Below are 14695 nucleotides of genomic sequence, written 5' to 3' on the forward strand. Positions count from 1 at the left end.
CACGGACATAGTAGCGTCGAGAATGGAAAAGGGAGCGGCGGAAAAAAGGAGGGAAAAAAAAATAGAAAAGGGGAAACCCATTGGACGACAGGGACCACCGTCGTGTCGTCAAGCCGGTCGTCCTTTTTCCGCGTCGCGGCCCCCTCTGTCTCTCGGCACTTGATTTCCGTCTTTCCCATTTTCCTCTTTCGCTCCGTATCTCCCGGACCTCCTGCTCGTCCCGCCCTCGTCTTCGCCCCGAGTTTGCCATTTTTGTTTGTATTTCGTGGTGATCGTGGACCGGAAACGGACGTCCGCGCCGTGAAAAATGGCCGCCGTTGCACTTCCGGTACGGGAACGTTCTCCTTCCCCTTTCCCCGTTATCCCTCCACGCAATTCCCTCTGTCCTGAATTCTACTGACGCTCTCGTCCCGAGCGAAACGCGTTTCGTCCGACCAACCCCCACGGCGGATTCTACCTTTCTGCTCTTTACCACTGTCCTGTCCGACTTTGGCCATCGACCCGCGTCCGAACCGTGACCATTTGATGCAACGCGCTACATATGTTCCTGACGACGTGCAAACCAAGCGTTTTATCATAGTTCCGTCAACTGTCTAGTTGCATGTGATTGTAGTAATTGTTACTCGACGCTATAATCCCCAAACCGCGCTATAATCACGCTGAGAGAGAAGAGAGAAAGAATCCCAATAAACTATAATCGTCGATGTGTATTTTAACGAATAATAAAGCGATCATAGTTAAAAGTAGAATTCTGTTCGGAAATACATATCTATAATATTAGCGGATTAGAATTCGTTTAGCTTCTCTCCAATTTTGCGTTGTTCAATTATTGATTGACAGATACTTTGAATTAAAAGCTTATCGTTCTAATTCATTCACTGTGTTTCAGGAAAGTTTCAAGAATGTGTTGAACTGATTCTATCCGGATATACTCAGGGTTTTGGGAATGGATTCGACATTATTGCTGCTCCTACTGACCGGTAAGTTTATAAAATACTGTACTTCTCGCCAAGTAATTTGGAAGAAGCGTCGGGGTTCTTCGGCGTTGACTTGGAGTCGTTAATGTAGGATCTACAATTTTAGATGGACTTTCACGCGAAGAATATATCTAAAAGTCCCGGCAAAACTTTGGTAGCAAGTCCCACTTGTTATAAACTTCGGTCCGGCAACGCTCTCCCCTTTGCAACAATGAGTTATTCCGCAATGTTGAGGAAATAAAACGGTTCGCAAACTGGAAATTTCTCTCGTGTCTTATTTTACAGTTAATAAAACTGTCTCATATTCGTGTAAAGAAAATAAAATTGCTTGCGGAAATAGCATCGCAGTATATACAAATAAGTAAAGGCAAACTCGTTTATTCAACAATCGTTTCATGAATTGTTCAACGAATTGTTCAATTGTGACAAAATTGTTTCTTATGTTCAGTTTCACAATATGAATAAATGTAAGGTAAAAGAGAAATAACTTTGCGTTATATATATTGTAAGCAAAAATGGAAATTTCAAGACTTGAACAAAATTTTCGGCAAGTACAATATCGATATTGTATCTCCTGAAAATTTTGTATTCCACGATAGAGAAAACTAATGTTACCACAGCTTTAAATGAGTCTTCGAATGGAATGAGTGTTCGAATTGAGTCACCGCATTTCCATTCTCCAGGCACACACGAATGTGTGTAAAGGACAAAATAAAATTCGCAGTCTCCATCGAAGCGAGAAGAGGCGTTTGGGGAAAGTGACTTCGATTTGACGCTCCGTGAACTTGCAGAATAACCCGGCCCTTGCCTGGGGCCGCGGCCGTGGAAAGAAAGGCGAAAAAGGCGAAAAAGGCGAAAAAGGCGAAAAAGGCGAAAAACGCGTCCGTTCGCGGCGAGCATCTACGTCCGCGCACGATGCCGACGTAGGTCCACGGTCGATGACCACGTGGAAAGTAGGAGCGAGGACGAATGCGAGAGCAGGAGCGGGAAAAACAGAGTGGAGGAAAAAAGGAAGGAATACGTTTGGTTTGGCAGTGGGCGGGTGGGCGTCGAACTCGGGACATCGCGCGCGGATGACGAGTAATCGATCACGAGCACTCTGCCAACACTACGTGGCGAAGAGCACGGTGGTTCTCATTCGACACCAAGAGAGTGGAGAAATTTCCTTTCCCACGATAAAACGTCGATCGGCCGTTTTCAAAAATGTAACAGTTGCGAAACTGTGAAAGATGGAACACGATGACGTGACGGGAAGGGATCTATCTAGACGATTAGTCCGACATCTCGGAAAAATGTGTCAGAAATTGTCGGGGTGACTTGCCTCGGCTATAATACATCTTTCCATCGCTTCGTTGATAATAGAAGAGAGAGAGAGAGAGAGAGGGGGGGAGAGACGCGTCGATCTTCGACACATCGGGAATTAGTTTCGGAATGAAATTCGATACCTGTCGGTAGCATCGGCAACTCGCGGAGGAGAGCCGGCCATCGGGAGCTGTCGCGCAAATCCTCGAGCATAGCTGAGAGCCATGCGCCGGAGATATTTGCGGACGAGTTCGTAATGCTTTCACGAAAAATACAGAAACCCCCGGCAGGCAACCCGTCCCCCCTCGCACCCGGTTACCCCGGCCGTCCCTGTATCGATTTCTGTCCGATGGAGTATCGCGATACTCGCCCTCTCACCACCTCTCACCACATCGGTCCCTCACTCTCGATCCCTCTCTCGCTTCCTCTCGCTTCCTCTCGCGTCCGCGTGTCCCTGTATCGCGATTTTCAATACCCTACCCGCATGTGAAGCAAAGGTGGACGTCCGGGCGAGATAGATCATTACTTTGACGAGTTTCTTTCCCGACTTTACATTTATGCAATCCAATACCAAGCTCTCTTAATCCTAAAAAATACACGACAAAATATCTCAACAAAAAGAAAAGAACTGATTACGCGAAACGTACGGGCAGCGTAAAAAAGTAGTTTTAATTAGGTTAAAGCGTAAACGTAATTCGGAAAATGTTCATTAAAATACGGGAATATGTGAAGATCTGTTGTAATCTCACGCAAACGTGAGTTAATCTCACATAATCGTTGCGGAATAACCACGCACTGAAATGATAATGTAAAACGGACGCTACACGGCTAAAATCTGGAGTGAGACGGAGAGAGAAATCACGTAAAAGTACATAATAATAATACATGCACGTAAATGCATAAGACCCTCCTTCCTTTCCATTCGTACTACTCATTTATCACTGAATCCGGAATGGCGTGAATCGTTCGCCGGTTGGATGGAATTATTTATCTCGAAATGAAGGCTACGTTCGGTGAGCCAGGATGGATAGGCAGCATGACACGGATGTCCTGATTTTTGTTTTATCGTTGAAAGATACAACGGTCGCTATAACATTCACCGGCTAACACGTTCGCTCGGGGTCATCGACGATCGGTGACCGACCGATATTCCATCGTAATGGATCAAATAAATGGTGATGAATAACAACATGGTTTTGCTTTAGATTGACGTAAAAATGTGTAATATTCTTTTTCCTCTTTTTTTTTTTTGTAAACGTAGAGAGGCGACTGTTATTGACGGTGATATATCAAACGCAAATCAAATACGGAGGTGGATAAAGTGCAAATGTAGTAACTCTATAGAATAATTTTGTAAAAATAGTATATGGAAAAAGAGTAAATACCACAATAAAAATATTTTTTAGAAAATCTTTGAAGAAATTATCAATATTAATACAACGTCGTTATATATCCGCCGGCGATGGTCGAAGATCGAAGATTGAGTGATACTTTTGACATCACGGTTTGCACGATTCTGTAACTGGAGGGAGACTAGACACTGGACGCGATCTACTCCACGTATGCAACGATAACTTTATCGCGGAAGTTCATTTCATCGGCACATGAAAATCGTGCCAATGAATATTCCTGACAAAAAGCTCTTATCCATACGTAGCTCTAATGCTTGCGTTTCTATATTATCCTTTAGAATCGTTTCTCCCATACCTCTTTTTCTTCATTTTGGGACGCGTGCGTTATACGAGCCCTCGTTACAAAGCGTTGAAGATTAAATTTATCACGAATGCGGAAACCTGATGAAAGACACCACGGATTACCGTCGTGAATATTATATTAAACCCATTATGCGAAGGGAGAGCTCGTTTCTCTCGTTTAGTTCGTCACTAATGTTTTTGATGTTATTTAAACAACGTGGCTGTCACGCGAATTGAAAAATCGTACCTCGGTGTGAAATGTACGCTTCTCTGTGCTTTACTCGGAAACAAAAAAAAAAACCGAGAAATAACATGTCACAAATGGTTTCGACGCATCTAGTTACGTCGTAAAAGCGGACGGAGCTGGGTTGCATTTTGACCATTCGATTTCGACAAAATCGATTTTGGAGCAGCAACGGTCGCGCCATCGGCCACCGTGCTACATACCGCATTTGTGACGTCGGGATTTTAGCGAACCGTGGGGACCACACAGGGCGCGTTGCCAGGGGCGTTAAAATATATGCTTAATATTTACTCCAGACCGCACGGCGAAACGTATGGCTGCCAGGCATAACAAATTTCATTATTAAGGATACTGACAATCGAACGGCATTTTCGGTAGGGACATTGATAGCGAATATTGATCATGGTGATTGAAAGCATAGGGCGAATATGTTGGCAAACGACCATTAAATCTATATTTATTTTTGCGCGGAATAATTTATAATCGTATATTTGTTCGAAAATCAAGTTTATTAACACATACATTAATCGGTTTTAATTATTACATAAGTTTATTACAAAAGTTTCTAGAAATATAGTGTAGTAATTTATCCACTATCCCTCTTAATATCTTCAAGTAACACAAAGAGATCGAATTACTTACAAATATTTCATCGGTTATTTATCGATACAGTTCCATTCTACTTCTGATCATCCCGATTCCAACTGAAAAGCGAATTCCTATATTTGATCGTGGAAATCGATATCAGGGATAATGCAACCAATGAGATCACCATCCAATAGAGTATGATAATCGAATAGCGGATCTGACGAGAACCAATGGAAATGGAATTTCGACACGTGTAAATATTACTACAGAAGTACCAATATATATTTTCAATCATTCAATTTGTAAGGTGCACCGCCATTTGTGCACAAAAACCAAGAATAACTGCATAACATTATTATTATTAGAATGCACAGTTAATTAAATGACAAATCATATATAATGGTATCGATAATAACAGAAATAATAATACAGGTAATAAAAATAAAGCATTGCCGTGTTAGCCACAAGCATTGCATTTGAATGCAATTTGTACCAATTGTTTCAGAATTGTTTAAACTTGTTTCGAAACTGTTTCAAACTTGTTATCGTTGCAATTTTTGGTCTATGTATTATACAAGAGAGTTGCCGAATGCGTACCATTTAAACTAGCTTTTATTATATTTTCCGTTTGGTATATTGATTGAACATTTGTAACTTGTAACTTGATGTTACTTATTATTGCATATTCAACTTTCCCAATAACAAATAAAATTTGCTACAAGTCTTTTTGTAACACGTTGCAAAAAGTATGATTGAGAGTATTGAGACAACTAGTCGCCTAAATCGTATCTCTCTCTGTAGATCTTCTAAATCGTATCTCCTTTGAAAGTATTTAATTTATGAATGAAAATAATTAAAATTATAAAATTAATAAATCATTAACTAATTTTAACAATTTATTAAAAGATCAAGTATGTAATAATTATTAAATAACAATAACGAAAAAATAAAGACATTGAAGTAAAACTGGCTTGATTATTAGTTTTATTATTGGCAGTCTTATTTTGTGGTAGTAAGTATATGACTTATTAGGAAGATATAAAAATATCGATTTATTCTTTATAATAATTGCAAATATATACAATAAATACAAAATATTCTACAATAAACCTTTTTTATGAAAATACAAAAATACATAAAATAAAATTGCATGATTACACTATCAGTTACATAAATTGATAAAAAATTAATATCAGATATATCTTTTAAAATACTGCTAACATTCATAAAACAAGAAACATTTTTAATATGCTTTTTTATCTACATTACATATTTCTTAACGAAAAAATAAAGACATTGAAGTAAAACTGGCTTGATTAGTTTTATTATTGGCAGTCTTATTTTGTGGTAGTAAGTATATGATTTATTAGGAAGATATAAAAATATCGATTTATTCTTTATAATGATTGCAAATATGTACAATAAATACAAAATATTCTACAATAAACCTTTTTTATGAAAATACATAAATACATAAAATAAAATTGCATGATTACACTATCAGTTACATAAATTGATAAAAAATTAATATCAGATATATCTTTTAAAATACTGCTAACATTCATAAAACAAGAAACATTTTTAATATGCTTTTTTATCTACATTACATATTTCTTATATTTTTTCCATATTTCTTAAATATTTTCATTAATATAAAATATTGATGAGGTATGATTTAGGTGACCAGGATAAATTCGGCAATTCTCTCCTATTATAACATATCATGTATAATGTTTATTGTTAACGCAAATATTATATTCCGATTTTGTATCTAGTATCTTAGCGAACACTCAATATATGTAAATACTTATACATATAAATGTAAAATATCTATATTTATATTTGCTGAAATAGAATATTTTAATATTTTTCTCTTATTCATATTTAATATAATTATATATAAAGTTGCATGTTTGTCTGATATATGCTGGCTGTAAAATATTTTTGCTTTGAGCGCGGATATCGACGTAAACATATATTAACACGCATTAACATGTAATATGTATAATAGCAGCAGTGATTATATTAAAAGCTTATTTTGCGAACACATACATCTAATTATTGTAAAATAGAAAAGGATAAAGTGCATTCAAGAAGATTATGAACCGTATATGAGAGAAAATTAGCTTCCATTTAAACTTCTCTGATTCGCATTAGACATCTCGTATCGATTATTTTCTTGGTATATAGATACATACGCGGAGGTAATTACCACGAATGGAGCAATGCGCGCATCTTCCGATATCGATCGATATTCATCGGATTACGTCGCATGGCGCCGAAAACTAATTTCACGCGTGACATTACTATTACGTTGATTCGATTTCGATTTTTCCTTGTCATCTCGCGACGATTCCTCACATTCCTTCCTTTCTATTTTCCAGTACGAATCGCGTTACTCGCATTCATGAGTTTTTGCACACCATTGTTTTAAAGCTCCGGAAAAGCAATATATCTAGTTTGTTAAATTCTCGTTTCGTTTGCGGCAGGGAAATGAATTTTTACGAAGCAATTTCGAAACAAAGATACTTTTTTTCATAAAACAAAACAAAAAACAAATTGACGGAAGTCTTTGAAATTAGAGCTGTCTGTAATTGTATTAATTTTTCGTTATAGAAACAGTCTCTCTGTAGCTTGAAACATATTCTTAACTGAATATTAGTAATTCATCGGATGGTCGGTATTAATCAGAACTGAACGCCAAATTCTGTAACATAGTTACTGACGTTGAGTCTGTAAAGTCTATTTAACTTACGTTAATTGAAAGGCGCTAATTAATTTCAAGGAATCAAAATGATATAGTTTGTGTAAAAAAAGAATACTAAATACATTTAACTCTCCATCTGTAATCACATAGTTTTACTCCCACCGCCTTTTTTACTATTTCCCATTTTTTTACTGTTTCAACTTTCAAAAATATATGAAAAATTCGGGATTACTTTTAACAATTACATTAACAAATAATTTTTTAACAAAATATTTTAGAAAGAGAAACCGGACTTCGCTCTCCTTCATTCCGGAGTTCGATAATGAAATTTGGTTTGTGCGTCAAAAAAATCCAGATTGCAGACAAAGGATTAATAAAAACAATCCAAATTTTCAGGTGTAACATAGATAACAAAGGGAATTGAATTGTTTGAAATTTTGTTACGAAAAGGTACGAAATTGGCAAAAGATTTGTAGATTGGATCCACAGTAGATCCACCGTCAGTCCCGCAGAGTTAAGATTCAGACATTTTCTATTAGACAGCACTTCTGCTTTGACTATAAAAATAAAAAGAAATTCACGAATCTGACTTTATATAGAGAGAAACGGTAAATAATAATAATTTCTAATTCCGAGTGACAAATGCATATGAAGATATTTCGCGCGTTACGTGTCAGCAATTCGCAATTCGAAACACATTTTCCTCGCGATGTATCCGTCATATGTCGTTCTCGTATCTAATCCATCACGGTGCGGCAACCGCGTTAGGCAGCGCGTCGCCACGTCGGCGCAAATGCTCGTTATTGCACGTTAAAGTTCGTTCTGGCTGTCAGCACGACACAACAAACGTGGGCTTGCTTCCGAGAACCGTGCCGCGCCAACGTGACGACGACAACGGCTACGTGAGCGCGAGTGTCGTGGTGCCAGAAAATTGATAATCGCGGGTGCGATAACCCCCGAGTGCGCGCGAAGAAAACATTTGCGAGACAGCCAGCCCCGGGTTCTCGACTCGACGACGTGCGCCGTCGCGTCGCGTCGCGTCGCGTCGCGTTGCGTCTCGTCGCATCACGTGAATCGCGTCGTTGCTGCTCGCAGGAATATGTGGACGCGCCGCTCTCTGAATGATAAGCTGTGCCACGTGAATCCGAAACGAGCAGCCCTTACGTCAAAAGGAATATTAAATCGGTCCCTTTATCGTCCAATCGCCGATAGAAACGAAGCATCCTTTTTTTTTATTGTACAGAGAAATTATACATATACACGGAAAGGACAGTTTTACTGGAGCGTCTAAAAATGTAACTATAGAGGCGGATCTAAAAATAGTCTTTGCTAGACACCATCAAAATAATGATGTAGGACGATCAAACTGGTTGCTAGAATGCCAAAACTTTTTGCAGCATTGCTCATCATGCTCGAGATTCTTGTATGTAGGACGTTCAAACTGGTTACTAGAATGTCGAAACTTTTTGCAGTATTGCTTATCATGTTTGAGATTTCTCCTACGTACTTATTTTTGGTTCAACGAAATTATTTTTAGATCTGTATCTAATTAAATTTTTAGATACTTTAACGAAATCAATGGGCGAGTTTGAAACGACAAAGCGTCTAGGCATACTTATCGAGCAATTGTATATAATTAATTAGATCTATAAGTAACAACCAATTATGTTCATTTGCTCGGCGAGCAGGCTAGCCGTTTTGTAAACTTGAACGCGCCCATTGTTTTCATATAATGTTGCTGTACCGCTGATATGAAAGGCCTCTATTCTTGTTGTTTGGGTAATTGCATGGATAATTAAACTTTCATTGCATATAAATATTGAAACCGTCTCATATTTTCAATTAATATTCAGAAATGTTTACTATTTTGTATCTGATCACTAGTCTTCAAAGATGGATTCAGCAACACTTAGGTACATCCATACTGAGTACAGTTATAATAGATTGTATTAGTATACTATTAAACAAATATTAGTAAATTAAATTATTTGCCACAAACATTTCACAAAAAATTTTACAAATAATATACTCCAATCTCTTTTTTTTTTAATTTATCAAAGAATTGAAAGTTCCGTGAAATTCCATGAGTTGTGCAAATTCGTAAAACCGGTTTTATCGGTTTTTTTAATAAATTTTTTTTGTTTTTAATTATTAATTCGTTTTATTTTTCTAAGAGATCCGAAATTCGAAATACGTCGCGCTTGACTTATATCACGCAAACTCTAAGCGCCTTCCCATTTTCGCGCAGACGTGTCACGCAAGATACTGGTATACCAATAGCAGGCAGACATTCTATACGCGCCGACGAGCTGCAATATCAAGCTACTGGCACAATTCGAATTCCTGCAGTCCGTAACTCAAGAACGCCACTTTTTCTCCCGCTCTATAAATTGTTAAAGCCGGCTTCAAGCGATATGTTCAAGTGTTCACTGAAATATATATACCTAATTTCATGTAAAAACATATAATATATGAAAGGATACTGATTTATATCGGTACGATAATGTTTCTTACTGACGCGCGTAGTAAGTGACGAGAAAATAAATGAAATCGTAAGATAAAATAGATTCAGATCTTATAATAAATGAACGCCGATCAAATGGAATAATAAATCGCGTTAAAGATGCCGTTCAAAATTAATGGAGGCTATCCGTCTTGGCGAAGATTGATGAAGCCGACCGTAAATCTCATTAATGATTTATTCGGTCGTCCGCTCACCGAACTCACTCCGTGTGGCTGAGCACGTCGCAACTATTTCGATTCTATCGTGAAGTCGAGTTCCCCAAACGTTTCGCAGTTTGTAAGCGTTGTTCGTTCGATGGCGCGTGTGCCGCGACAAGAATCGCATTTCCCGCATACGATTCGCGAATACGGTTCTACATGCGCGCGCGTGTACACGAATATACGAGCGTATAGTCGTGCCGCGTTATCTTCCAAATGCACGTGTCGCGACCGTGGAAGTGCTTTGGCGAGGTAACGCAATAACGTTCGATTATTGGTAGTCACGGATGCGGGGGCAGAGAGAGAGAGAGAGGAGAGGAAAGAGGAGAAAGATACGGCGACGAGAGGGTGGATAGCAGAGAGTGGTCCAATGGTCGTATATCAAAGCTCCTCGGCAACGCGTTTTGCCGCTTTTCCGATTCTCCGCCGTTCTTCTCGAGCTCTCTTTCCGCCTTTCGGTGCTCGGCGCAAGCTGCTCGGTATCAAAAGCTCGCAGCGCGTTTCAAAAACCCTCGGCCGCACTCAAATACGACGCAAACGCCTGGTACTTACTCAGAAAATGGGTGCGCGAGAAAAGATGCGACTTGCCGATATCAATAATCACGCAATCCTTCAAACGCAAATCTGCAAACGTCCGTTCCGCTTCTATGTTCCGACCACGGAATTCCATCTCGTCCGCTAATGTATGTTTGACGGATAAGATTGAATACGTTGGTGAACGAAATAAGTATTTACGCTCCGCCTTTTTGTAATTTGTTGCGTTTGGTATCTGTCAAGAGTGAGGGGTATTTCATCGTATTTCACATGTAACACTTTTAATATAAACAATTTTATAAATCTTTCAGGCTGTGCACAACGTTAAAAGCATATATATATAGTGTATTAGCTAGTATTAGATTTTTTTTTGCAGATATTCTGAAAATTTATACGCGTTATATTTACACTATTACAGATATTAAAGAAACACAATGGTAAATCTAACTAATTCTTTGAGTTAAATAATATTTTGTTATTTTGAACTTTCATAATGCGTATCAAAACGTAAATTAGTCCGTTTCAAAGTAAATAACATTTATATTAATGCGTGCGCGTGCGTATATACTTGAGTAAATAAAAAATAAAATTTGAGTCAAATTTAATACATTTTATAAAGTTAAATTATTTATTTGCATTGCTTTATTTTAAAATAATGATATATTTAGTAATAGCAGTAGCGACCTATAAAAATGATTAAGAATAACTCAAATTAAGTATAATTCGACATTATGAATTTAACAGTGCAGAAGATAAGTTGCAGGAATTAAGAAAAACTTATTTAAAAATTTGTATTTTTACACTTCTTTCTGATATGTCTGTAAATTATCTCTTTCAAAAAGTATCTTAGATTCATAATTTATCTCAAATTTATAATTTTTATCTGAATGTTTGAGAATAAAATGTTATATTTCGAAACATAATGAATTTAATAGATTAATTGAAAATATATTTAACTTATTTGTGCGGAAGGTAAAATGAGTATTTCTGTAAAATCTGACATCATTACAATATTATACAAATGCTATATGAAGCACTCCAAGTGTAATATATATTACATATATATGATGAGCATTATATGAATCTCACGATATTTTATTGTCTTTATTTTAAGTGATATGGTAAGTTATTAATAAATCAGAAAGTAATGCTCTGAAGTTAGAATAAAATTAGTTTTATAAAGGATAAATGTAACTAATACTATAACAGTAAAATATTTCATCTTTTATTTCCGAAATGCATATCTAAGAAATTGTTTAAACATTTTTTATATGATATTTAATCATGAAATAGAAAAGCCAAGTACAAATTTTAGATTATGTTTGAAAAATATTTCAGGAGTGAAAAATATGTAAAAAATATGACTAAAATAATAAATTTTCTAATGTGTTTTATCTTATTTTTTCATAGATCACTTTTACAGTAAGTACAAAAAGTATTCGTACAGGAGAAATGTTTATTAAAAAGCTTTATTTGTTGAAACTATTGTTGAGACATTTATTAGTAATTTTGTATTATAAGTACATACTATTCTAGTAATAAACAAATAATAAACAAAAGAATTTTGCATGTTCCTGATCTTAGAAACTAAATTTTTCGACTATATAAATATACTTTTTATGCATTTCAAATAATACAATTTTATATTTTCGCTTATTTTAAGATAATAGGTTTTAATTATTAGATACATCTTTTTAGATGAAAAAGAATTTTTAGTATATAATCTAATTTATTCTTTATTAATAAATTGTTAGTAATATTTACTTTTTAAAAATAAGGCTTTTTTTAAAAATATGTATGAATACTTTTTGCACTCACTGTATACATACAGAAAAGAGAAGAGAATTTTTCATTATATTTTACCGCAAAATTCACTACAAATTTTACCATGTAATAAACGTGGAACAATTTGGCAACCTATTAAATATTATTGGTAATGACAGGAATTTTTGAAATGTACCAAAAATATTTTATGAACTACTAATAAAAATTACGACATAAATTGTAAATTATTCTTATTATAAGGTATATTATAAAATATTTACGATGTATTTCGTAAAATGTATAATAATACAGATTAATTGCTATTATTTTATTATATTTTGGCATATACATTTATAATTTTCACGAATTATCAGATCACAAAACCAAAAATTATACTGTTAAAGTACATCTCGCATTTACAAACCCAATTTGTGGATCGATAAACGATTTCGAATGTTGTATATTTTATTTTTATTTTTATTTTATTTTATTTTAGACAGTTTTTATTACTAACGAGAAATTGAACTCGTCGCATCTATCTGTCGGTGATGTTGTACACTGTTCGTCGTTAAAAGACTTTAATGATGTTTTAATCAAAATAAGAACTTGATTAGACACATAGCCGATTAATTAGCATGTTACATAGTAAAATTATCACGAACAATTAAAGCCCGTTTCTATCACTGTAGATTTATCTTTTTCTAGTTCTAAGAATTAGAAAAGGATAAAGAGAAAATTAAACCGAGAAAAAATTAAAGATAATCTATATTGATAGAAATGAACATAAGTCAAACTGAAATTTGAAAATATGATGTCTCGCAAAATTTATATAAGATATAAAATATATTTTATATGTTTATTACTACTTAGCACATCTATTCTATTTAAAACAGTAAAGAATCATAAACTATTTAACATATTTCAAAATTATCGAATTTTTAGTAGAATAGAATACAATAGAATTTGTTCACCCCAGCATACATAAAGCAAGAAAGATTTGGTTTACAAATTTTACTACTTCACATCCATCTATCATTCCATCTTTTCGTCTACACTAACCTATATATCTATATACCTAAACTTTGTTTGTATTTATTCTTTCCACGTATCTTTGGTATTCAAACTACCACAGTCTTATACAATACTTTTTTCTATTGCACTTCCGTTTATTTATTCTTACGCTACATACACTTCTATCTGTTTATCTCTTTACATTCCTACATCTTCCTTTTCTTATTCTTTATTCTAAATACTTTCTTCCCGCTCGCTTTCCCTTTCAGTCCTCTTTTTTCTATTTTTTAATTCGTTATCTCCATCCTTCCATAATTTTCTTATATCTTTTCTTAATATCTTGTCTTTCACTCTATCTAAATTATCTTTCCATATCCTCTTAAAATTCTTTTTATATATATATATATATATATATATATATTCTCCCCTAATATATATCCTCTCCAAACAATCCCTTTCCTAACATTTCCTTACATAATGCTCTACACAATCCCTACCTTCTCCACAGAATATATACTTCTAATGGTTCTCCTCCAACCAGTAATTATTTACTACCAGTATTTATTTATTACCTCCATATTTCCATTTTATACATAATTATTAAAATTTTAGTATATACTTTTCAGTAAAATTAATCAAATATATTTTATATTTTATTGTAAAAAAATATTAATAAGTTAGTGAGAATCATACAAAATTCTTCGAAATATTATGTTATCCGACAATTATTATAATTTTCAGAGTAAATGTTAAAAGAAAATTTTCTGTGTATAAAAAATATATAAAATTCTTGTTTTAATCTTCAATATCCATAAAAAATAGATATCATAAAAAGTTAGTTAAAAGCTTTATATTATGAAAGAGTTATGTTACATCATAAAATAAATTACATTAAAGATTTAGTAATTAATAATTATAAAATACTGTAATGATATTACCATATCATTTTCAATATTCTCAATTTTCCGAAAATCGCGTTTTATTTGCGCTGTGTATACAGTCTTAAATAAATCGGATAATTGTACATATTCCGAGATTAAATATTCATATTATGGTTAGGGTAAACTAGGGTATTATGGCCATACGGAAAAGATGGCCATAGGCCATAATTTCTCCAATAATTGATAAATAGTGCATTTTTATAGTCATTCTT

General features: G+C 34.8%; 1 protein-coding gene across 1 annotated transcript in view; it reads left to right on the plus strand.

Annotated features, from left to right (window-relative positions):
* The first annotated feature begins 941 nt into the window (after positions 1-941).
* Positions 942-14695, plus strand: part of Dscam3 (Down syndrome cell adhesion molecule 3) — a 58659-nt gene continuing 44905 nt past the window's right edge. The window contains exon 1 of the mRNA XM_018505003.1: positions 942-980. Within this exon, the coding sequence (XP_018360505.1) occupies positions 947-980 (34 nt within the window). The 5' untranslated portion in view covers positions 942-946. The remainder of the gene's footprint in view (positions 981-14695) is intronic.

Source organism: Trachymyrmex cornetzi, unplaced genomic scaffold (assembly GCF_001594075.2).
Source record: "Trachymyrmex cornetzi isolate Tcor2-1 unplaced genomic scaffold, Tcor1.1 scaffold1051, whole genome shotgun sequence".
NCBI lineage: Eukaryota > Metazoa > Arthropoda > Insecta > Hymenoptera > Formicidae > Trachymyrmex > Trachymyrmex cornetzi.